The following is a 24,093-nucleotide window of genomic DNA, read 5'->3' on the forward strand; positions in this document are numbered from 1 at the left end:
TATCATTATAACTCACATTTCCAAACCCCATTTCAACCCTTTCGCCCTGTTTAGACTTCAACGTTACAGCTATAAGTCTATTAAGCTCTTCTCACAAAAGAAGGAAGTGAACATCATCATCATCCATTATGCATTGTGGAGGGGCTTCAAATTCAAGATTATATTTAACTTTCAAGATAAGATCAAACTCTGAAGAACTGACTTTTGTAGCCCTGTAAATGCAAGATTTAAGTTCTTCATAATTTAATGTAGGAGGCACAATGATTCCTTTCAATTGTCCTCCAACTTTCATCCTCATCCCAATCACCCCTAAATCGAATAAATAGACACTTTTCTGTCATCCTACAAAGCAAGAGAACATTTTTCATTAAGTTGTACATGCAATTGAAGTGTACTCTCGCTCTCTCTCAAAATCTCGCTCTCGCTCTCGCTCAAAATCTCACCTTCTCAATCTCGCTCTCTCTCAAAATCTCGCTCTCTTTCTTACTCTTCCTCTTTCTTACTCTCCCTCTTTCTTACTCTCTCCCAATACAAAATTTCGTAATGCTACATTTCCAGAAATAACACATAAAAAATAATTAAACAGACTCAAAATAATTCACCTTTCTAAAAAAACTTTCTTTTTTAGAAAGCCTCGTCTTGGAAATTCCCGTTCGAAAAATCTTCGTTCAACAAAATACCATCGAAAACCAGAGAAGTAATCACCTTTAAAATGGAGTTTAAAGTTTAAAGAAATCACCATTGTATTGTGTTTAGGTATTATTGATTTGATTTGAGGCTTCCGTCGTGACATTTTGTCAAATCAATAGTACACTGACGAGCAATCACATCAAATCAGGGAATTTCAAGCGAGAGCGAGAGCGAGAGCGTTTAATCAAACGAGAGCGAGATTTACCTCGTGAAGCCGGTGTAAGGACAATTTATGGTATGACGATGATGTCAGCAGATGGTCAATTGACATTATTTTTTAAAAATGGGTCCTGATATTTTGGGCCCAATTTTTGGGTCATCCGTACAAATTGCCCATCTATCATCCTCTACAAACACATAAAATCTAATTTTTTATTTATGTCAAGCCCACTATCATGTTAGGAGTGATATGTCTATCGTAGTCATTTGATGACTATATCTATTATAATATTTATTTTTATACTTTACTATGCTTCAGCAAGAAAAATGAATATCACTATAAACATGGTCATAGTGTTAAGAATGAATATCACTATAAACATGGTCATAGTATTAAGATTATGATATATGACTACCCTTTACACGACATTATACAAATTATCATAGTCGGCTTGATGCAAGTATAAGGTTTCATTTGTTTATCAAGCGGGACATTAATCAACAAAAATTTCGTTTGTGTAATGCTTGGACATTTTAGAGGTGAAAAGTCCTACTTGCCCCTGAAAAATCAAGTAGACGTCCACTTTTCTCAAAATCCAATCTCCCACACGATTTTGCAGCGGCGTTCTCAGGCGGCGACATCGAACGATTGCCTCTTACGACGGCGACGTGGCGGCTGACTGGAACGTATCTCGGGCTTTTGGTGGAAAGAGATACGTTGAAGCTAAACAGACACCAAACGTATTTCCCCGCCATCGCCAGGGATAACTTTCGAGACTGACAGAATCACAATCAGAGAAGTAGAGAACACAGAACTGCTTTTCTGGCTTCGACAGTAAGACCCAAAATCCCGTTGAAGCTTAGTGAGTTCCCACCTTCCATTATCTGATTTTACATTTCTCTCTGCTTCCTTTGTGGTCTGGCAAGCAATTATGCTTCTGTAATCAGCTATGGCTCTGTTACACAGTCGTTTATGCCATGCCACGAACTTCTTCGACACATTTCAAATTTCCTTCTCTGAATTCCATGGTTCTCAAGTTTTACTGAAGTATGGTTCGTCGATTGTCTTCAGAAACCGCTCTTCCTGCGCTTCGTTTTATGCTTTTACGACCGATACATTTTCCAATCGAATTTCGTATGGGAGTTTAAGCACACGAAAACCCATTTCCCGATATAGTTTGAGGAGAAACTTATGTCGAGATAGTTGGATAGACAAATGGAACGAAACTGCGAAACAAAATCGCCCAAAACCACCACGCGCTGTGTTGGATTATCCCAGTAGCGATGAGAATGAAGTTCCAAATTCTAGTTCAGATTTTTCGAAGAGTTATAGCGGTAGTAGTCGGATTGATGATGATGGAAGAGGGGGAAGTACAATGGAGAAAATTGTGAGGAAACTGAAGAAATTTGGGTACATGACCGATGAGAATAAAGAGAAGAGGCAAGAGAGAGCCATTGAAAAGGGGTCCGTGGAGGAGATATTTTATGTTGAGGAAGGAATGTTGCCTAATACTCGAGGTGGGTTTTCTAAGGAATCGCCTATGGGAGATGAGAACCTGTTTGGAAGTAATGGAGAAGTTAGGTTTCCATGGGAGAAGCCAAAAGAAAAGGAAGATGCAAATGGGGATTCGACAAGGAGAAGGGGCAGGACATCTTTGGCAGAATTGACTCTTCCTGAGCCAGAATTGAGGAGGCTGAGGAACTTGACGTTCCAGAAAAAGCACAAGATGAAGATAGGCGGTGGAGGAGTGACTCAGGCTGTTGTGGATGTCATTCATGAAAAATGGAGATCTTCAGAGATTGTGAGGCTTAAAATTGAAGGTCCTCCTGCACTTAACATGAAAAGGATGCACGAGATATTGGAGGTTTGCTTTCTATGCAGTTGTTTGATTTGTTTGTTAATGAAGTTTTTGGCATTTGTAAAATACAAGCTATTTGATTTCCAAATTCATAGTATTATCTCGCAAAAGGCAGATGATTAAGCTAGCGAATGAAGTAGTCATTATAAATCGATAAACTGATTGGAAACTCCCATGGTAGATAGAAGATCAAATGACCGCAAGGAAGGACCTCCTTGCTTGCAAAGTTCCTTTCCTAGCATAGGCTGGACATGAGCTTAGCCATACACATTGTGTGTTTTTATTGTAAGAGTTGCCAATTGATGCTGAGACGACTGTTTGAGAGCCATGTCTTTATGAGACACAGCCAATGTGAAAACATGAAATTATATATGATCTTCTTTTGTTGACATGCGACCATCTATCTGCTCTTGATAAACAGACCAAATAGGCCTATTTTGAATGTAACGTTCATGATTAGATGCTGCCTGCTGGGACAAATTTTTGCAACGTTGTGGTGACAGCTTGATCTAAGCACATTGAGAACCATCTAAAATTACACAGCAAATTTATTGATGTTCACATTTTGATTTTGAGCTCTGTAAGAAATGGTTATGTTCACAAAAACTTCTTAACAGATATGATTTCTTTTTTTGCTGTGTGTGATAATTTATCTTCTCCTATTTCTTCTTTTAACAGAGAAAAACTGGTGGACTGGTTATTTGGAGGTCGGGAACTTCATTGTCTCTATATAGAGGTGTAAGCTATGAGCTTCCTGAAGCACCACAATTTAACAAACGGATTTACAAGAGAAATGCAATCGCTACTTCACCTGAAACTGGTGTCAGTGCTATAGTTCCTTCTGAATCCTCTTCTCACCATAATGTTTATGAGTCGCAACCAAAAAGAGCAGAAAGTTCCACAGAGGGTGAGCAGTGCAGCAAACAATTGGCAGAAGTAAAAGTGAATTATGAGGATGAAGTAGATAAATTACTGGATAGTTTGGGTCCAAGATACACAGACTGGCCAGGATTGGATCCTTTACCTGTCGATGCAGATTTGCTCCCAGGAGTAGTTCCTGATTATGAACCTCCATTTAGAATACTTCCCTATGGAGTGAGATCTTCTCTTGGAACTAAGGACGCTACAGCCTTAAGACGACTTGCCAGAAGACTTCCTCCTCATTTTGCACTAGGTATGTTCTTGATTGTATATGTTGAAATAAATTCTTAGTGACAACTGCTGTAGGTGGTGATATTTTTTGTGTATACACTATACAGGCAGAAATAGGCAGCTTCAAGGTTTAGCCGTGGCAATGGCTAAATTGTGGGAACGAAGTTCAATTGCAAAAATTGCCCTGAAACGAGGTGTGCAGCTGACTACTAGTGAGAGAATGGCTGAAGAGATCAAGGTAACGTTTATTTTTATGGATAAACGTGGTATATTCACGTTACTTTATATCGAGCAGATGAATTGAGTGTTTAATTGGTTGATGTAGAAATTGACAGGAGGCATTCTTCTGTCAAGAAACAAAGACTTTCTGGTATTCTATAGAGGAAAGAGTTTCTTGTCGCCTGAGGTCACTGAAGCATTGCTAGAAAGGGAGAGGCTGGCAAAGTCTCTACAAGATGAAGAAGAACAGGCAAGGTTGAAAGCATCAGCCTTGGTGGTACCTGACATTGAGAAAACAGAGCAATCTGGAATTGCTGGTTCTCTAGAGGAAACACTAGATGCTGATGCAAAATGGGGAAAGCCTCTGGATGACGAGCATAAGGAAAAAGTAATGCAGGAAGCTGAACGATTGAGGCACACCGATCTTGTTAGGAAGTTGGAAAGGAAGCTTGCTTTTGTGAGTTTCTTGAATTTAAGTTAAAAGCTGCTATCTGAGATGTTCTTCAAATTGTTAGTTGCCTTTACTTCATCTAGAATTCTGCTTTTGATATTGCAAATGAAACCTGCCTTTTTGGCAGCACTGGAGAATATGAGATTTGATTTTGTCAATCTCCATCCGATGCTGACATTATAAATATAACTCGTGCAGTGACCATTTAAGATATAGGACTTCTTATCTCTATGTAGTAGAATCTTTTTTTATTTGAATTATCTGTCTTCTCCAGGCTGAAAGAAAGTTGGTGAAAGCTGAGCAAGCATTATCTAAGGTAGAAGCATTTATGACACCAGCAAAGCGGCAGGCTGAACCTGATAGCATAACTGAGGAGGAAAGATTCATGTTTCGTAAGCTTGGTCTACGAATGAAAGCTTTCTTGCTTCTAGGTAAAACAACTCCCTCCACCATGTTCAATTTATTCAGAATCTGCAATCACTCAATGGAATGTTGTTATTTCAGGTAGGCGTGAGGTTTTCGATGGCACAGTGGAGAACATGCACTTGCATTGGAAGTATCGCGAATTGGTGAAGATCATGATAAAGGCTAATTCCTTTGACCATGTCAAAAAAATTGCTTTGCAACTCGAAGCTGAGAGTGGGGGTGTCCTAGTTTCTATTGACAAAGTCTCCAAAGCATATGCTATAATCGTTTATCGAGGAAAAGATTATCAACGGCCATCCTTCCTGAGACCCAAAAATCTTTTGACAAAGAGGAAGGCTCTAGCACGCTCAATCGAGCTTCAAAGGCATGAGGTACTACATTTAAGTTTCTTTTCAAATAGTAGAAAAGTCCCTCATGCATATGAACTTGTAGATAAAGAACCAAGTAAAAATTTACTAATTTTTGGTTCTTTCATAAACTTGCTAAACAGGCTTTGCTGAAACATATATCAGCAATGCAGAGTAGAGTGGACAAACTAAAATGCGAAATCGTAAGTCTCTTGCAACTGCAGTAAGAAATTATTTCAACTCCCTGGTTCTTTAAGTCGATACCTTATTTGATATCTTCTATGTCAAAAGGAACAAATGGAGAAGGTGAAAGACCAAGGGGATGAAATATTATACAACGAACTGGATTCTGCTTATCCTACTGACAATGATTCGGAGGTTATTTAAATTTTCTCACTACATTTCTGCTATTTTAGTATGTGTAGTCTGCAGGTCTAAGCTCATGTTCGTATTGTTTGTTTCCCTTTTTGTAGGAAGAAGATTACGGTACATATACTGAGGCCGCATATGGTCAGGATAGTGATATTGAAGATGAAGATGATATCATGGCTAGCGACAAATACCCAGAAGGGGAATTTCCACATGAAATCCAAGTACAAGAATCTGAGGTTGAATATTCATATGAGACATCTGAATCACGTCGCATATAAAAGTATCTAACACGACGTGCTTGACAAAGAAGAATGAAACAATATAACAGGGCGAACAAAGGGATAGAGGAGCTGGTGGTAAGGATAAGAGACTCAGAAGTGAGTGTAACAGTTGAGAGTTGTATACTAGCAATATGTCTGGCCAATGAGCTGAGAACGTGTAAATAAAAAAATACCATTGTTTTGCTATTTTTGAAAGTTGAAACGCTCCAATCTTGATACCATACGGCAGAAATTCCATAGTCGAACATTGAAACGAGTTAGGCAAACAAATTTTGAAAAACTCTTCTGATTGAAAATTCCCTAATACCTTTTGATTGGGTTTTCATTTTTTTTTTTTTTTTTTTTGGGGATTGAATTCAACGTTAAAGAATAAAATTTTTAATTGTTGTTGCAAAGTTCTGCTGTCAACAGTCGATGACCATCAAAATGGAAAATGGGAAGTTACTATAGACACTTGGTTGATGCTGTTGTAATGTTTAATTTCCAGTACTCAAGATGGAGGCAAGTGATAAGAGTTGCAAGGTCCTTGGCTTCCCCGGAGTGAGCCATTTAGGAAATGCACTACCATGTATAAGAAAATGTTGCCAACTCCCAGAATTTTCTTCTACGTTGTTGCTAAATTGAGAACTTCCTGATGTGGTCATGAAGTGAGTATCGCACATGGCCAAGCTGACTCAATTTAAATCATCGGGGCTTCATTTTACAAGTTTTTACTCAAATGTTTGATGGATCAAGTTAGGTTGATTCAAATAGATGCAAGCACGAACAAGCATCGAACTACATAAATTGACTAACTTAAGCGTGGCTCAAAGTTTAACTTCTTATCAAATTTAGAATATCAACCTCTATTTGAACAGCTTAATTTAACAGGCGATTTATAACTTGAAAAATAAATCCAACAAGTGAATATGACTCCATTGGTTAAACTATCCAAAAACTTACAAGTCAAATTCAAATCCCTATCTCAAATGGTAATTTATATGTTGAAAAAAAGGGCTGAGAAAGAAGAATATGATGATTTACAACATGCCAATTTCCATCATTAAAAGAAAATAATTAATCTCAAGTAGTATTTCTTCAATGGTGGGTTTTAAACACTTGAAGCACAAGTTCCAGAAAATTTGTGATCACTTGCAACGTCACTTTCTGAGAACACCAAAATTATCAATCGAAGCTTCATGTAGAATCAAACAATTTATATACATTACACTTTTAAAATCAGAAATAGATGATAACTAATTACCCAGAGAAAAGGGTTGAGTTGTGATAATAAAACCATAACACAAAGGTTATCTATCTTCGAGTTAAGCCTAATCATATGAATCAACCAGTACCAGTGACAACCTTGTGCCCATCAACACAACTGAAGATTATAGGAAGAGCATCCTCTAGTCAAATAGACAACACGGCTTCAAAATAACGAAAACAAAGAACCTTAAAGAATATACGCAAAGGCATCCCAAGTACAGCTTAAGCATTCTTAGAGCCGACTAGATGACTTCGTTAACCTTTAGATGGAAAAAGAAAAACCAGGAACCTGCGTCTGAACCCATCAAAATCATCTTTCATTGTTTATAGAAATTAAACTCCAGTCAAAAAGTAGCCAAAAATAGACTAATAAGTTAAAATAAACAAATATCCATAAAACTTGAAGAAAAGCAGAGTATAATCCAATCCTGACAAATGGTATTTCTCTTTTCACTTAAGAGGAATGAACCTCGACGAGTGAGTAGCACCAATACCAGGTCTACCATGCTTAACAGGCTTGTACGATATAGAAAACTCAGCTAGGTAATGGCCAATCATCTCAGGCTTGATTTCAACCTGATTGAAGGTCTTTCCATTGTAAACTCCAATGATACTTCCAATCATTTCAGGTACTATGATCATATTGCGAAGGTGAGTTCTAACGGGTTCTGGCTTCTCACCCGGCGGTGCCTCGCGTTTCTGTAGAGATGAGGAAACATATAAGATTGATATTACAATCTCCAAGCCATTAACCCATAAAAAATCATCAGTAATCAGTAACATTTAACTGTAGAATACAGGACAAAGAATTTCATCGGAATGGAAAGCCAATGGGGAAAGAAGCAAGTCATGATTGGTTGAGGTTTTGTTTATATTAGGAGTCACATTCTTGAATCATCAAGAATCATGTAGGAGATTTTCATTCCATATCACCACTAATTCAAAATTCAATAAATGAAAAAGGCAGAATTGCTCAAATAATGGGAATTTCAAGCGAACCTTGTGCTTGAACAATATCTCAGGCAACCAATCATACTAAACACCCACATTTATACAAAGACAATGCGTAAGGGATATTCTATGCGTTTATCCACCTGAACCATCCCCGTCTGATGGGATAATCAAAAGACAGGCTTCTATGTTACACACTGAAGTTAAAAGTAGTTAAAGGAAACAAACCAAATTTCTTCCCAAAAACCACTAATCGAATATCGACCAATAAAACCATACAACCCACGGACTTGATAATACTACACTATGCTAATGTGGATTTCTATTCTTCTATCCAGTACACTCATAAGTCATAACCAACTAGACATGCACGCACCAGAGCTGGTGAAAGAAATCACATAAACGGGAATTAGATTTTCAAAAAAGCAAAAGTTGAAATTTACTTTTAGAGTTACAAAATGGAACAAAAATAAGAAATGTAGCAATTACCGCTTTGCGCAGCTTCTTGATCAGAGCCATTGGCTTCCTTGTCAGACCCCTTCGGAACCTGAAACAGAAGATTGAGAGAAGCGTCAAAACCAGCAAATTAGATCATTCCACAAGATTACCATATATCATTTGAACTACCTTCTGCGAGCCCTGGCAGTGAAGAGCTTGACAAGCTCGTCAGTGGACATGTCGAGGAGAGCATCCAAATCGACTCCACGGAAACTGAACTTCTTGAAGGTCCTCTTCTTCGGCACTCCTGCAGCCGCCACATCGGGATTATCGTCCGCCTATGAACATGAAATTTAGGTCAGATGGAGTACAGTCACTTCATAACAAAATGATGGGAATTCTTTGAGCCTTACCATGGTTGGAGTTCAGAAATCAGAAGAAACCGTAAACTGAGTGCAAATGGCCGATTCTGGCTGCTAGGGTTTTGAGTGGAGTGAAATTGTCGATTAAGATCATATATAATGTTTCAAGCCCTGGACTGCAATTATATTTGCCTAAAAGGACCTGTAACACATAAATATTCAACTTCGGCCCCAAATACAATTAATTGGGCCCGTAGATAAACTGCTATGAAGAAAATGGGCCGTGTAGATCCAAACAACGAAGCGCCCATTGAAAAAGGGCTTTCTACCGAAGGCCTTATTAAAACCTATATTTCAGTCATATTCAAGGTTTTCTTCGTTACAATAATTTTCTTTAAAAATTATAATAAATACCATTTAATTTTAACAATAAATTAATTATACATTTTTAAGAATAGGAAAGAAAAAAAGAGTTTTAAATGAGATGCATTTTTTTTATAAAAATATATATTAAATCATAATATTTTTCAAATACCCACAACTTTCCATATTCTTCAAATTTCTTTTATATATACACTGCGATGTACACATTTGATATATATTGTAATATTTGCATTTTTTTCTCTATTTTTTTTTAACTTCTAGAGAAAATTTGATATATATTGTGATATATGTATTCGTTTATTTGATATAAATGAGAGTTTTTTTCTTTATTATTATTATTATTTAGACTTCATGTGTAATGACCCTACTTTCCTACTTATCTCTAGGACGCTACTTCATGCATGCATAGGCTTAACCGTACATTTTCTTTTAAACCATCAAATAAAAGAGCCGGAATTTTATTTAATAGTGCTCAAATGACCAAAGATAAGAAAACATAATTAAATACTAATAAATAAACTAAAACAAAAATAAAATAAAATAAAATAAAAATTTACCATTCGAGGTACTCCTAAACCCAACTTTAAAATGAAAACAATTAAATCGTCAAATAATAAAATTAATAAATTTTGCATGAGAGTTTAAAATGCCTAACTCCTAAACCAGACTCCAAAAACATGATATTAAGTGCGAAAGTAGTCAGTCATCCTAAAGGCCAGGTCACGGATCTCACTTGTCATGCGCCGGTCTGTCATTACCCTTACCTGAAAAATAGGGAAAGAAAAGGGTGAGTATAAAAGTATACTCAATAAGCGGCCCACTCAGTGATCTGTTAGTCTTTCCATTGGACCAAAATGCACAAGGGCATCATAAGCATAGGCATAAGGGGCAAATCCGAAGGCACGTTTTCATAAGAAGTGACACAAAGGTCACTGGCATAAACACAAGTGGTGATCCTAAAAAGGATACCGTACATAAGCATAGGGTGTGGGCCCAAAGGCTCACACATGCGATGTGCATAGCCTAATGGTAACACTAACAATCACTAAAATCTCATATGGACATAAGCATACAATCATGAATCCTAAAACTAACAGTCATTAAAACCTCAGACAGACATAAGCATGCAATCAAGGTCATGAATCAGCATAGTTACCCATACATCGACTTTATCACAGTCTACTCATACATGACATAAGAATTTTTTCAGCAGGTTATCAAGATCTTAGGGCAAAATCGACAGTAAACTACTTACCTCGGGATAACGAACTATCCCAAAACGAATCCTTACTCCACTCAAAAACTTCATTCACCGCCACACGTCCCTGAAACCAACCACAAATTCCATAGGTGAAGGTTAGCTTAGGCCCAAAAATCTCAAATGACAATGGGCTGCCAAAAAGGGAACCAAAACTTACCCCAACAGACAGATCGGTCGGAACCGTCGTGATCTGACGTCGACCAGAATCAGCAACATGCGGATGGAGAGGACGACGCAGCTGGAAACGATGCGGCTCCGAGTTGCAGCTTCGGCTATCCGATCACTGTTTCCGGTCGACGACGAAGACAAGTGTGGTTGGAACAACCAGAACTTTGCGCAGCTGGAGACCCACGATCGAGCGACAGACGACGGCGAGACGCGCTGGATTGAGGCGCGAGGTGGCAGCAGCAGACGAAGCTTCGTGCGGCCGAAATGACTGGAACCTACGGTCGAGCGGCGGACGGGGAAGAGAAGGCGATCAGCTCACGATTCGACGGACAAGGAAGAAATGGTGGTTGACGAGCGCAGCGACTGTACAGTTGGGGGGGGGGGGACGTGCGGCTGGAGGAGGAAGAAGAAGGGAAAAGAAAAAGAAATCTTTTTCTTTTTTTTTTCCTTTGTACGCAACCCGAGGTCCCCAAATCACCTTTATAACCCAAATTCCATTTTCCTTTTTCTAAATTAACCATCAACTCTTTTTTTTAATAAATGTACAAATCTTTGGGGCGTCACACCCTTCCCACCTTAATAAACTTTCGTCCTTGAAAGTTCTAATCTTGGAAGAGCTCTGGGTGCAGTGCTCTCATCTCTTCCTCTCGCTTCCAAGTTGCTTCCTTAAACTGATGGTTCTGCCACAGAACCTTCACCAGTGGCACCTCCTTGCTGCGCAAAACTTCACCTCTCTGGCCACAACTTGCGCGGGCTTCTCTTCGTAACTCAAGTTTTCATTCAGCTGCAAGGGCTCAAAGTCCACAACATGAGATAGGTCTGTTAAATACTTCCTCAGCATGGAGACATGAAAGACTTTATGGACCGCGAAGAGAAACATTGGTAAGGCCAAACGGTAAGCCACAGAGCCAACCCGCTCCAAGATCTCGAATGGCCCTATAAAACGCGGACTTAGCTTACCCTTCATCGACACCAATTTTAAGAACACTTTGTCACCTGCTTCGAACTCCAGATCTTTACGCCTAACATCCACGTAACTTTCCTGTCTACTTTGCGCTGCTAGCATTCTAGCCCTGATCTCCTGCATGGCTTCATTCGTCAACTCCACTAACTCAGTTCCCACCAGTTTCCTCTCCCCAATCTCACCCCAGCAAACAGAAGACTTGCAACCTCTACGAGCTTCAAACGAAGACATGTCATGATAGCCTAATAGCTGTTATTATAAGCAAACTCTGCCAAATATAAGTGGGAGTCCCAATCCCTTAAGAATTCCAACGCACAAGCGCACAACATGTCCTCCAACGTCTAATTTAAACATTCTGTTTGCCATCAGTTTAGGGGTGAAAAGTTGTATTGAAGTTCAACCGCGACCCTAAAACTGCTTGAAGGCTCTTCCAAAAACTGGAGGTGAAACAAGGGTCCTTGTCGGACACAATTGATATTGGCATACCATGCAACCTTACTATCTCCTTCATATATAGCTGATCCCACTTACTCACCACGTACGTGGGATTTCCTGGAATAAAATGTGCCACCTTAGTGAGTCTGTCTATCACAACCCAAATCACTGAGAAACCCTTGGTTGTCCTGGGAAAACCTGCAATAAAATCCATAGCCACGCTCTCCCATTTCCATTCTGGCACATCCAATGGTTATAGTAAGCTTACTATCTTCTGCCTCAGGGCCTTCACCTGCTGACAGACAAAACATCTACTCACATAGTCAACTATTTCCCTTTTCATATTAGGCCACCAGTAATACCGCTTCACATCTTGGTATATTTTGGTACTACTTGGGTGCATCGAGAATAAGGAGTTGTGGGCTTCTGCCAACAGTTCCCCTTTCAGGCTATCATCTATTGGAACGCACAACCGTCCCTGATACAAAAGAACCTTGTCCACCAACACAGAAAATTCACTTGCCTGGCCCGACCCTACCTGACAACACTTCTGAACCAGGTCGGGATCACCCTGCTGTGCAACAATAATCCTCTGCCTCAAGGTTGGTTGCACTGTCAACTGAGCTAGCTGCGAAGTGACTTCCCCCACTGTCACCACGATCTCTGCTCGTTCCAGATCTTTACACAACTGAACCTACTTAGTGATCAAGGCGGCCGAATGAGCTACCTTTCGACTGAGGGCATCGGCTACCACATTCGCTTTACCTGGGTGGTAGAGGATCTCGCAGTCGTAATCCTTTACTAACTCGAACCACTTACGTTGCCTCATGTTTAACTCTTTCTGGGTAAAGAAGTATTTCAGACTCTTGTGGTCGGGGAAAACTTGGATCTTTTTTCCATATAAGTAGTGCCTCCAGATCTTCAGGGCAAACACTACCACTGCCAATTCTAAGTCGTGGGTAGGATAGTTGCGCTCATGGTTCTTCAACTGGCGGGAGGCATAGGCGACCACTCTACCATGTTGCATAAGCTCGCAACCCAAACCCTTCTTAGAAGCATCACTGTAGATCACGAAGTTCCCGGAGTCGTCTGGTACAATGAGAACTGGGGCTAAAACCAACCTCTACTTGAGGTTCTGAAAACTGTCCTCACATGCTTTGCTCCACACAAACGAAGCTCCCTTCTTGGTTAGCTGAGTCAACGACATGGCCATGCTAGAGAAATTCTCTATAAACCTACAATAGTATCCAGCCAATCCCAGGAAGTTGCACACCTCACTGACCGTTGTAGGGCGGGGCCAATTGGTAACAGCCTCAATCTTATCTAGATCCACTGAAACCCCGTCCTTCGACACCATGTGCCCAAGGAAGGACACCTTCCGTAGCCCGAACTCGCACTTAGAAAACTTTGCATACAATTTGTTTTCCTTCAGCGTTCCTAGGACCTTTCTAAGGTGTTCCTCGTGTTCCGCCTCTATCTTGGAGTAGACCAAAATGTCATCAATGAAAACGATTACAAAGGTGTCCAGGAAGTCCCTGAACACCCGATTCATCAAATCCATGAATATTGCTAGAGCATTGGTCAGACCAAAAGACATTATAATGAACTTGTAATGCTCGTATCTAGATCGGAATACAATCTTTGAGATATCGTTTTCCCTGATCCTCAGCTGATGATAACCTGATCATAGGTCAATCTTAAAAAATACAATAACACCCTGTAGCTGGTCAAACAGGTCATCGATTCTAGGAAGCGGGTACTTATTCTTGATGGTCACTTTATTCAATTCTCTGTAGTCTATGCATAAACGTAACGACCCATCCTTTTTCTTCACAAACAACACTGGTGCACCCCACGAAGAAACACTAGGTCGTATGAACCCTTTATCAAGCAGTTCCTACAATTGAACCTTCAATTCTTTCAATTCGGCTGGAGCCATTCTGTACGAAGCTTTGGATATAGGAATAGTGTCTGGGCTCCAGTTCAATCGTAAAATCAATCTCCCTTGGTGGAGGCAATCCTGGAAGTTCTTCCGGAAATACATCGGGATAATCTCTCACAACTGGCTCAGAGGTTAGTGCAACCTCGATTTCTCTTGTGTTAACTACGCTAGCCAAGATACTCCAGACACCTTGGTTAATCAATCTCTTGGCCTTTACCATTGAAATCACTTTGGGTAAAACTACCGTCCCGACCCCTTTAAACTTAAAGTTGGCTTCTATAGGGGAGTTAAAATTCACCTCCTTACGAGAATAATCTATACTAGCATAGTTGAAAGCCAAACAATCTATGCCCAGAATTACATCAAAGTCACGCATGTCTAATACTACCAGAGTCACATCAAGGGTGCGGTTCGCTATTTCCAACTGACACGCTTTTATCTTTTCACTTGCTATCATAATTTCTCCTGACAGTGTAGACACTGATAAAACATAACCCAAAGGTTCCAAAACTAACATGACATGCTTTACGAACAACAAAGAAATGAAAGAGTGGGACGAGCTAGATTCAAATAATGTCAAGGCATAGTGCCCCAAGATTGAAAGCGTACCTATCACCACTGTTTTCGAGTGCTCAGCTTCCTAACAACTGGTGGCAAAGACTCAACCCTGCTGCTGTTGTCGGTTTGAACTACCCTGATGCGATCTGCCGCGGTGATCCCCCGCACTTCCCTAACCACTACTAGGGCATTGGTCACCCGTATGCCCTATCTGCTTACATTTGAAACAAGTCCCTGTGGCTGTCTCTTATACACATCTAGATGTGTATAAGAGACAGTCTCCGTGCTGACCCCCGCACTTCCAAAACCACTACTAGGGCATTGGTCTGCCGTATGCCCTATCTGCTTACATTTGAAACAAGTCCCTGTGTCAATCAGACAGAGTCCCCAATGACGCTTCCTGCATGACTTGCACACCGGCCTTTTCCTCCTGAAGTAGTAGCCTGCCGTTGGTCGTGCCCTATTGACCTGCTTGTACTCTGGACCTTCAGCGGAGGTCCTGGAGCTTTCTGCTCAACTTTCCTCTTCTGGCCTGGGGATGATTCCTCCGTCAGGGACTTCAAGAACTTTATCCCTGATGGACAACCCAAGCGTGCGGTCGCTCGGAAGGCTGCGGCATAGGTGGGAGGCTCTAGAGCTTGCATAATGCCTCGCACCCCATTTTGAAGTCCTTGCACAAACCTTTTAGCCTTTTTTCTTCGGTAGACACTAGATCAGGGGCGAAGCAAGACAATTTGTCAAACTTCTCCTCATACTCTTCTACTGTCAAGGTCCCTTGCTTTAAGTTCATGAACTCAGCCTGCTTGTTGTACCTCACATGAGAAGAGAAGTACTTCTCGTAAAACCACTCCTTGAACTGGTCCCATGTGGCTTGGCCTCCACTGGCTTCTATCATTCTTTCAGTCGAGCACCACCAGCGCTTGGCATTGTCAATGAGAACGAAAGCGACACACTGCAGCTTCTGCTCCTTTGCACACCTCATGTACTGAAAAATCCCCTAAACAGTGGACAACAACAATTCTGCATTTGTGGGGTCTTTTAACGTTAAACGTCGGGGATCATACTTCTTGAAATCTCGCAGGTATTCAGCTTCCAAAGAAGGGTCTGCCACGGTCTGATTCGTGGGCCTATCTTGATTCTGAACTAGTGGTAACGAGACTGACGAGGATGGCGCCTGTTGTGACTGTGCGTGCTGGGCTATCTGCTCGGCCACCATACACTTTAGCTGTCCTACCACGGCCTGCGTGACAACATTCCCAATAGCTGCAGCCATAGCTGTATATTCTACTGGAATTTCTGAAGATGATGGTCCTAGCGGGGGCACAGTCGAAGCTTGAGGCCCATTCCTTGGTCTAACCTTCTACCAAGTTGACCTAGAGGGGTCACGAGGTGGCGGGTCCCCTACCTCTTGGTTTTGCACCTCGGGTTCTTGCAGGTCGGGGTTTCGCTCCCCATCTACTTTCCTGCCTCAACTGCCCCTTCCTCTAGGTTCTAGGTGCACATACTTGGTGGCTCACACGCAAACACTTTAATACCCGCAGCAGGGTAACATCAACACTACACACTAGTGTAAGATTTCAATATATATATTTTCCCTAAAGGATTTTTAAACAACATTACCTTGTGATGACAAAAGATCTTTGTGGCCATAAGGAGGCAGATTGGACTCGTGATGTAAGTCTAGTCTTAAGAACCTAAAACTTAAAGCTCTTGATGACACACTGTAACGAACCATACTTTTCCTACTTATTCCTTAGGGACAGTACTTCATACATACATAGGCTTAACCGTACATTTCCTTTTTAACCATCAAATAAAAGAGCCGGAATTTTATTAAATAGTGCTCAAATTGATCAAAGATAGAAAACATAATTACAAATACTAATAAATAACTAAAAACAAAAATAAAATAAAATAAAATTAAAAAATTTACCATTCGAGTACTCCTAAACCCAACTTTAAAATTGAAAAACAATTAAATAGTCAATAATAAAAACTAATTTAAATAATTTTGCATGAGAGTTAAAATGCCTAACTCCTAAACCAGACTCCAAAACTAGATATTAAGTTCGAAAGTAGTCAGTCGGTCCTAATGGGCCAGGTCACGATCTCACTTGTCATGCACCGGTCTCCTGTCATTCCTTACCTGAAAAATAGGGAAATAAAAGTGAGTGAGTATAAAAGTATATCTCAATAAGCGGCCACACTCAGTGATTTGTTAGTCTTCCATTTGCGGGACCAAAATGCACAAGGGCATCATAGAAGCATAATGCATAGGCATAGGCATAAGGGGCGAATCCGAAGGCACGCTTTCATAAGAAGTGACACAAAGGTCACTGGCATAAAACACAAGTGGTGATCCCAAAAAGGATATCCGATACATAAGCATAGGGTGTGGGCCCATAGGCTCACACATCTGCGCATGTGCATAGCCCCAAGGGAACCAAAAAACTTACCCCAACAGACAGATCGGTCAGGAACCATTGCGATCCAACGTCAACTCAGAACCGGCGACAAGCAGACGGAGAGGATGGCGCAGTTGGAAAAGGACGCGACCCGATTATTGCAGTTCGACTATTCGATCGTGTTTCGGGTCGACGCCCGAAGACGGCTCGGCTGAGACCCCACGATCGAGCGCGCTGGGCGACGGTGAACGCGCTGGACTGAGGCGAATTTGGCCACGGCGAATGGAAGCTTCCGCGCGCCAAATACGGATGGACCTACGTCGGTGGCGGATTGAGAAGAGAGGCGATCGGCTCACCACTTTGTCCTGCTTCGGTTCGGACAGACAGCGGAAAGAAAGGATGGTTGACGGGTGCGCGACTTGCACACGGGGGGGGGGGGGGGGGGAATGTGCCGGTTGGAGGAGGAAGAAGAAGGAAAAGAAAAAGAAATCTTTTTCTTTTTCTTTTTTTCCTTTGCACGTAACCCCAGGTCCCCAAATCACCTTTATAACCCTAATTCTTTTTTCCTTTTCCTAAATTAACAATCAACTCTTTTTTTTTTTTCTTTTTCTTTTCTTTTTTTAATAAATGTATAAATCTTTGGGGCGTCACATCATGTATTAAGATATATACACATTTTGATTTGCTGAGATTTTTTACTACCTAAGTGATATATATATGGTATATATATATATACTGTGATGTAAATGAAACTTATGATATATACTCTTATTTATGTCAAACATTAAGTCAATATGTGGTTTATATATCGTAATAAATTTCATATATTAGTTTATGATGTAATTTATGTCAAGCATTAAATCAAACTTTAATTTATATATCGTGGTATATTTCATATATTGATTAGGATATTTTCAAATACCTAACAAAATGTTCTAAGGTATATTTTAAATAACCATCAATCTGCCAGATAAACCTATAACTTGATACATGAAACCAACGTAAATAGAAAATAAAACTTCATTAAATACATTTTATCTCATCAATTAAATAAAAGGAATAAAATCTCAACAAATAAATGTATTTTCTTTCTCTTACATCAAGGGTGCTTCGTAAATATGGAATTTTTTTTTCCAATGCAACATTCTCTCTCCAGTCGTCCACCACACTCAAGGGTATTTTAGTCTAAAAAATCCATTAAATCTTATATAAGAAAATATAAAAAAGTTTGGACATTTATGAAAATAAGTTTTGAAAAAGGAATTGTATCTGTAATAATCTCATTGAAAAACAAAAGTTATCTATAATAAATAGAACAATAAGAGAAAAAGATCTAAAATATAGTATCTCTTTAAAATATTTGCAAATATAGAAGTGTTGACCAGTTAACTTTTTAATTTTTTCTAATTTTCAATTTTCCTCTCTTGTGTTGTTGCATGCCTTATTCTTTAAAAAAAAAGAAAAATCTTTCTTTTTTCTCTAGTTTTTTCTTCCCTTTATTCCTTATTTCATTTTATTTTCTTTTATTTCTCTCTTTTTTTTATTTTCTTTTTCTTTTCTTTCTTCGATTTTTTTTATTTTTTTTCTTTCTCCGATTGTTTTAAACTATCATATTCTCTTTCATTTCTTTGGTTTATTATTTTATTTTCTTTTCTTTTCCTTTCTTCAATTTTTGCTTCCATCTCCTAATCTCCTCATCTCCCCAAATATTTCCCGCTCTACCTCATCTTCCCATTTCTCACTAGAATCATTAAAAAAATAATTACGAGATTAATTTTCAAACCCAAGACTTGGAAGTGCCTAACTCATAAGTGACTTAACACCAACATGCCAATCATCAAGTTTGATTATTATAACGAAACATTACATATAAATAGCGAATGAAAACGGATTTGAAAGAGATTACTTTTTTTAGTCCTCAAGTTTACACCATTTTTAGAAATATTTATTAAAGGATTGAAATAAGAAACAATGATAGTTATCAAATAATTTTATTTCTCAAAAAATTAGAAATGAGAACGTTATCAAACAGACAAATAGTTTTTTTTTTCCTTTTTATAGGACTTTAAAAATATGAAGTCTATTAGTAGTATCACATATAATATGTTATCATGTATAGCATGTTATTAGTGATACTATGATATCATGCTATCAATGAAAACTTTTATGCACAGTCAAACAATCTCGACAAGTCATTTCATCTCAAATACTTCATTATATAATATATAAATACTATCAGTGATATCTTTTACATTGATAGCAATGGAAAGATATCACCGACAGTAGCTATCAATGATATCCTTTATGACTATCAATGTAGAAGGATATCATTCTATACCTATATGCATCAATAACGACATATAAACACACTGCATATATCAACGAATTAATCAAAACACCCCGATTATTTACAAACAAGTATAACATGATATTAAATTCAAACAACAAAAAGCATCAAAACATTATCATTGATAGAAACATATCAGCAATAGCTACTATATGGCTATCATTGATAGAAACATATCAGTGATAGCAAATGATGGCCAATTTCTAAAATTGAAAGTTATAACTAATAACAACATCACTAATAACTGAAGGAACCTATGAAGACCCTGAGTGGAAACGTAAAGATCGTCCCAATTTTATTTACATAGAAAAAAATACAAAATACAAATTATGTAGTCAAATTAAAATTACAGCATGCCAAAAATTGAGAAAATGATCAGAGAAGACTTACTCTTGAAGAATTCTTCTTCACGAATTCCCTATTCCAAAATGTCACGAATTGCAACGTACTCAAAACCCTCAATCCAAGATGGCCACCACCAATTGAAGCCTTCTGTATTTTCTGGGATGAGAATCACCGGAGTTTGTGGGCTCTGTGATTTTTGGAGAGGGAAAGAGATTGAGAGAAGAAGGAAGGAATTCTTGGAAGTTTTTTTTTTTCCTTTTTTTTAGGAGAAAATCTTCACACCTCCTTTTTCTTTGTAAACTCTATGAAGAACCCGAAAAACCCCAACCAACATCCCTACTCACTACGTGAGTTGAGAGAGTTAAGAGGAGGGAAGTTATTTCCCTCCCTTTAATTCAAATTAAAATAAAAATAAAAAAATAAATTAATTTTAATTTAAATACAACTATTATATATATAAATTAATTAGTTTTAATTAAATACAACTATATATATAACTATAGGTCACATGACATAAAATATATAACATATGGTTTAATATTGTATCATATACAATATAACCTATAGTTTTATTTCTCTTATCAATGGTATTTAATATAAATCTCATTTATATTAAATTTAAATACATGAATCAAATTCATATAATTAATATTTGAATCATATTCAAATATTTATTTTCTCTCAAATAAACTTTATATTATAATGTAACATATGCATTATAGTGATTATATCATATTGATAACTTGTAAAAATACAAGTTATTTATGTCACCTTATCTAGATATTGTGACCAAAAGTTAGTAATTATGCGACAATTTTATGAAAATTAGCCTAGTATTGCAATAATTATAAATGTTTTCGATTGCACCCACTAACACCAAAAAGATGGAAGACAAACCGAACTTTACTCTACTTTATAGGAGACCAAGTCACTGCTTGCGCTCAAGACTCACGGGAGACTAATCAACGCATCTCTGTCACATTGCGCCCGTCAATCAACAATAAAGAGATGAATACCGCAATGGCAGCCAATGCGTCAGTCAAACCAAGAGCTGTGTTTCAACCGCATGTGGTAATAAAAACAAAAACCGCATACGAACCTATGATCGAAAGATGCAACTGAGAAATGCAAGAGCGGAGGATTGAGACACGTGTAAAACTAACGGTTGTGCAGAATTGACGGTCTGATTGCATAACAGAAGGAATAATATCCCTCCATCTTCAGAATTACCATAACAATCAAGTGGGGATAACAAGGTCGGAGTCAAAGATCTCTTCCTATAAATACCCCAACGATTTCAAAGAAAAAGATGCTATTTGATACTGGGCTAAATGCTGTAAGATTTTAGAAGAAAAGGCTGAGCTGAGTGCTGAAGAGAAGAAATCCGGGAAGAGAACGAGATAAGGCCGAGAGGTAAATCTCATATTCGACCTATCATATACCCGATCAAAGCTTTGTGCAGAGACCCCTGCTATCAGTAGAGCAAGCCTGAGAAGGAAGCTCTTCTTGCCATCGAAACCATCCTATACAGCAAGCAGACCCCCATTGAATCTGTGCCAAGACATTGGCACCGGATTGTATCTGTTCTATCTCTCTTTCATTGTATTCCATATTTTCTTTATCTTTTCATTCACACATCATGTATCAAACACTTAGTAGAAATATTAAATGTTTCGATAGATTTCGTTAACCATTTTCTGTCTATCTCTGTTCACCCATTAGTCACTTTCTTCATGATGTTTTCTTAATCCCTTGATGAGCAATATGAATCACCAAGAACTGAATATGTATTAAACTTATAAAATACGTTTAGCTAAAGCATGCTAGACGACATCTTCACCTGTAAGAGAAGAAGTGAAGATGTCATTCTGATCTATCAAGAGAAGGTCAGAAGAGTGCGTTAACTAAAGCGAGTAGTACTTCCAGACATGGAAGCAACCTTGCGTTCATTATATTAGACTCTGTTTCACCATAGACATGTGGGAAACGTGGCCGATCACTGAGAAATGTACGCTAAGAGAAGAGCGGAATAGTATTTGTACCTTCAATTTAATTAAGAACTTGCATTATTTGTAATACTTATTCTCCTCTTTCTAATCTGTTCACAAGACTTGTTGTTGCATCCCACGTCTTTGCACAATCTTCACAGCCAGCCTTAATCCTAGTATCTTGTACATAAAGCCTGTATCTTATAACATCTAGCTTAGATTTATTGTATTTTTATGTTTTATTGCATTTTTGCCGCTTTCCTTTATTTTACTGCAATTTGCATACTGTACACACATTTTATAAAGAATTAAAAACTTGGTCGCATATACCATAAACATACCTCAATAACCGGCACCACTTTCCCGTATTCGACCTCGAATCATACCGAGAAACTTGCGGTGGAATTACACTTGGTTCCATCATAAGGAAACTTGTGACAACGCAGGGGCATACTACTTGAGCAATCCCTAACTAACGCATAAATAGTAGTATCGCATCATTACTAGCATTTGATAACATTCATTCATACCGAAGCGTTATAAGTGTCAACAAATATATAAATAAATAATATTAATTATATCACATATAATTAATTTCTTCATTTAGTTAGAACAATTAAATGAACCAAAATTGATTTTCATAATCCCTGTTGAGCTACAGAGGGGACCTCATGGACCTGTAATTTGAAGCTCCAATGGTACTTGAATAATTAATTAAACTCCTTTAATTAAATTATTCAACATCCATTAACTGTCGGACACTCCACTAAAGACTGACAGTTGCACTCTTCGTACATAGATATATTTCTGTGTCCATTAGATATAATCAGTCAATAGTGCGAAGACCCTTCACAAATTACTCATAAGTACAGCTGGGCCAAAATTACCGTTTTGGCCCGTAGTTACATCTAACTCCTTAAGTATTACTGATCCCTCTAAGAACAATAAGTCATAGTCCAACTATGACCAAACCTCTCTCGGGCCAAGAGAGAGTGTGGCGCCATATTGTTCAAGCCCAGGAATCAGTTCTTAAGGGAGCAATTTATCTACTTACCTTGACGTTGAGGAAGGAGTGAATTTCGTCTTGTGTAGCTGTGTTCCCAGCTCCCCAATCAAACAAATCCCCAAAATGGTAGGCTTATTGAGTCGAGATCTGACAATTCTCACCCATAAAATTCAAATGACCGCCTTCATAGGCAGAAGTTCACAACTCACTCTGTCACCTATGGTCATCCTGGTGAAATGTAAGTCTCAATTATGAATGACATTATATAATAAGGCTAGTCATTTCGTGGTCCAGTCTTATACAAACTCTTTTGTATAGAATACTCTCGCTCACATGTCTCCACACGAATGATCAAGATATGATCATTTGTGGTAGTATACAACAATTGTAACCTCTACAAAGCGAGTCGTATTCATAGTGTCACCAAGATCAGGTATCCAACCTTATCCATCTACTACAGACCATTTAGGTTATCACTTAAATATGATCCACATGTATGTCTCTACATACATGTTTAAGCTACAGATGATAACCTTGAATATTAGTTTATTTGTTTGTGGGTTTAATGTTACTAAATGTCAAATAAAATATCTCATATTTTATTAAATAAATAAAATGTTTGTACAATACAATTACATACTATAGAACCCTACGAGATTTAAAGCATCAACCCCAACAATAACAACTATCAATAATAGAAATTGATGGCGCATTTCTCGAATTGTAAGCTATCACTTGCTATCACTAATAGCAACTATCAGTGATATTCACCAATATTAGCATCACTGATAGCAACTATTAACCATAGCAACTGATAGCACATTTCTTAAATTGAAAGTTATCACTGATAGCAGTATCACTGATTGCAACTAACAGCACACTTCTCATATTGAAAGCTATCAAGCTATCGATGATAGTAATTAATAGCACACTTATCAAACGAAAAACTATTACTGATAGCAGCTATTAATGATAGCTACTGATAGCCGCTATCGATGATTGCCACTGTTAGCAGACTTCTCAAATTGAAAGCTAACATTGACAGCAGCTATTAGTGATAACTTTCAATTTGACAGCACATAGAATGGTGGTTGGCGTGAATTTTTTGGTCTTTTACTATTTTTTATTCTATATATGTAATTATTTTATTTTTATACCACATATTCTATTTATTTTGGGCTTGAATTTATTTTATGCAATTAGCTCTTGAAAAAATGGCTGTTATTTGAATCCTATGATTTATGGCCAAAACATGATGTGTAGGACTCATCCTTCCTACTTAATTTTTCAATTTTACTCCCTCCTTAGAATTCACCACTTCCATCAGAATGGATA

At 38.4% G+C, this 24,093-nt stretch overlaps 2 protein-coding genes across 2 annotated transcripts; one reads left to right on the forward strand and one right to left on the reverse strand.

Annotated features, from left to right (window-relative positions):
* The first annotated feature begins 1,412 nt into the window (after nucleotides 1-1,412).
* On the forward strand, nucleotides 1,413-6,252 carry LOC120069423 (CRM-domain containing factor CFM3A, chloroplastic/mitochondrial). Its single transcript, XM_039021162.1, has 9 exons — nucleotides 1,413-2,714; nucleotides 3,387-3,882; nucleotides 3,968-4,098; nucleotides 4,186-4,536; nucleotides 4,805-4,961; nucleotides 5,035-5,327; nucleotides 5,447-5,506; nucleotides 5,595-5,681; nucleotides 5,777-6,252. Exons 1-9 carry the CDS (start codon nucleotides 1,800-1,802, stop codon nucleotides 5,951-5,953), a joined length of 2,667 nt encoding a protein of 888 aa, XP_038877090.1. The 5' UTR covers nucleotides 1,413-1,799; the 3' UTR covers nucleotides 5,954-6,252.
* Nucleotides 6,253-7,494: 1,242 nt separating this feature from the next.
* On the reverse strand, nucleotides 7,495-9,146 carry LOC120069424 (40S ribosomal protein S15-4). The gene is made up of 4 exons (XM_039021163.1): nucleotides 9,007-9,146; nucleotides 8,783-8,931; nucleotides 8,645-8,702; nucleotides 7,495-7,903 (listed from the first exon to the last, which is right to left on the reverse strand). Exons 1-4 carry the CDS (start codon nucleotides 9,007-9,009, stop codon nucleotides 7,655-7,657), a joined length of 459 nt encoding a protein of 152 aa, XP_038877091.1. The 5' UTR covers nucleotides 9,010-9,146; the 3' UTR covers nucleotides 7,495-7,654.
* Between the last annotated feature and the right edge of the window lie 14,947 nt (nucleotides 9,147-24,093).

The sequence above is a fragment of the Benincasa hispida genome, unplaced genomic scaffold (assembly GCF_009727055.1).
Source record: "Benincasa hispida cultivar B227 unplaced genomic scaffold, ASM972705v1 Contig393, whole genome shotgun sequence".
In the NCBI taxonomy this organism is placed as follows: domain Eukaryota; kingdom Viridiplantae; phylum Streptophyta; class Magnoliopsida; order Cucurbitales; family Cucurbitaceae; genus Benincasa; species Benincasa hispida.

Excerpts from the sequence above, each read along its gene's own strand:
- LOC120069424 (XM_039021163.1), bottom strand. Across the intron at positions 8,703-8,782 it reads ACTGCCAGGGCTCGCAGAAG|GTTCCGAAGGGGTCTGACAA; the intron begins GTAGTTCAAATG and ends CTTCTGTTTCAG. Across the intron at positions 7,904-8,644 it reads TCAAGAAGCTGCGCAAAGCG|AAACGCGAGGCACCGCCGGG; the intron begins GTAATTGCTACA and ends TCATCTCTACAG.
- LOC120069423 (XM_039021162.1), top strand. The coding sequence starts at position 1,800 with ATGGCTCTGTTACACAGTCGTTTATGCCATGCCACGAACTTCTTCGAC. Across the intron at positions 4,099-4,185 it reads GAATGGCTGAAGAGATCAAG|AAATTGACAGGAGGCATTCT; the intron begins GTAACGTTTATT and ends TGGTTGATGTAG. Across the intron at positions 5,328-5,446 it reads TCGAGCTTCAAAGGCATGAG|GCTTTGCTGAAACATATATC; the intron begins GTACTACATTTA and ends CTTGCTAAACAG.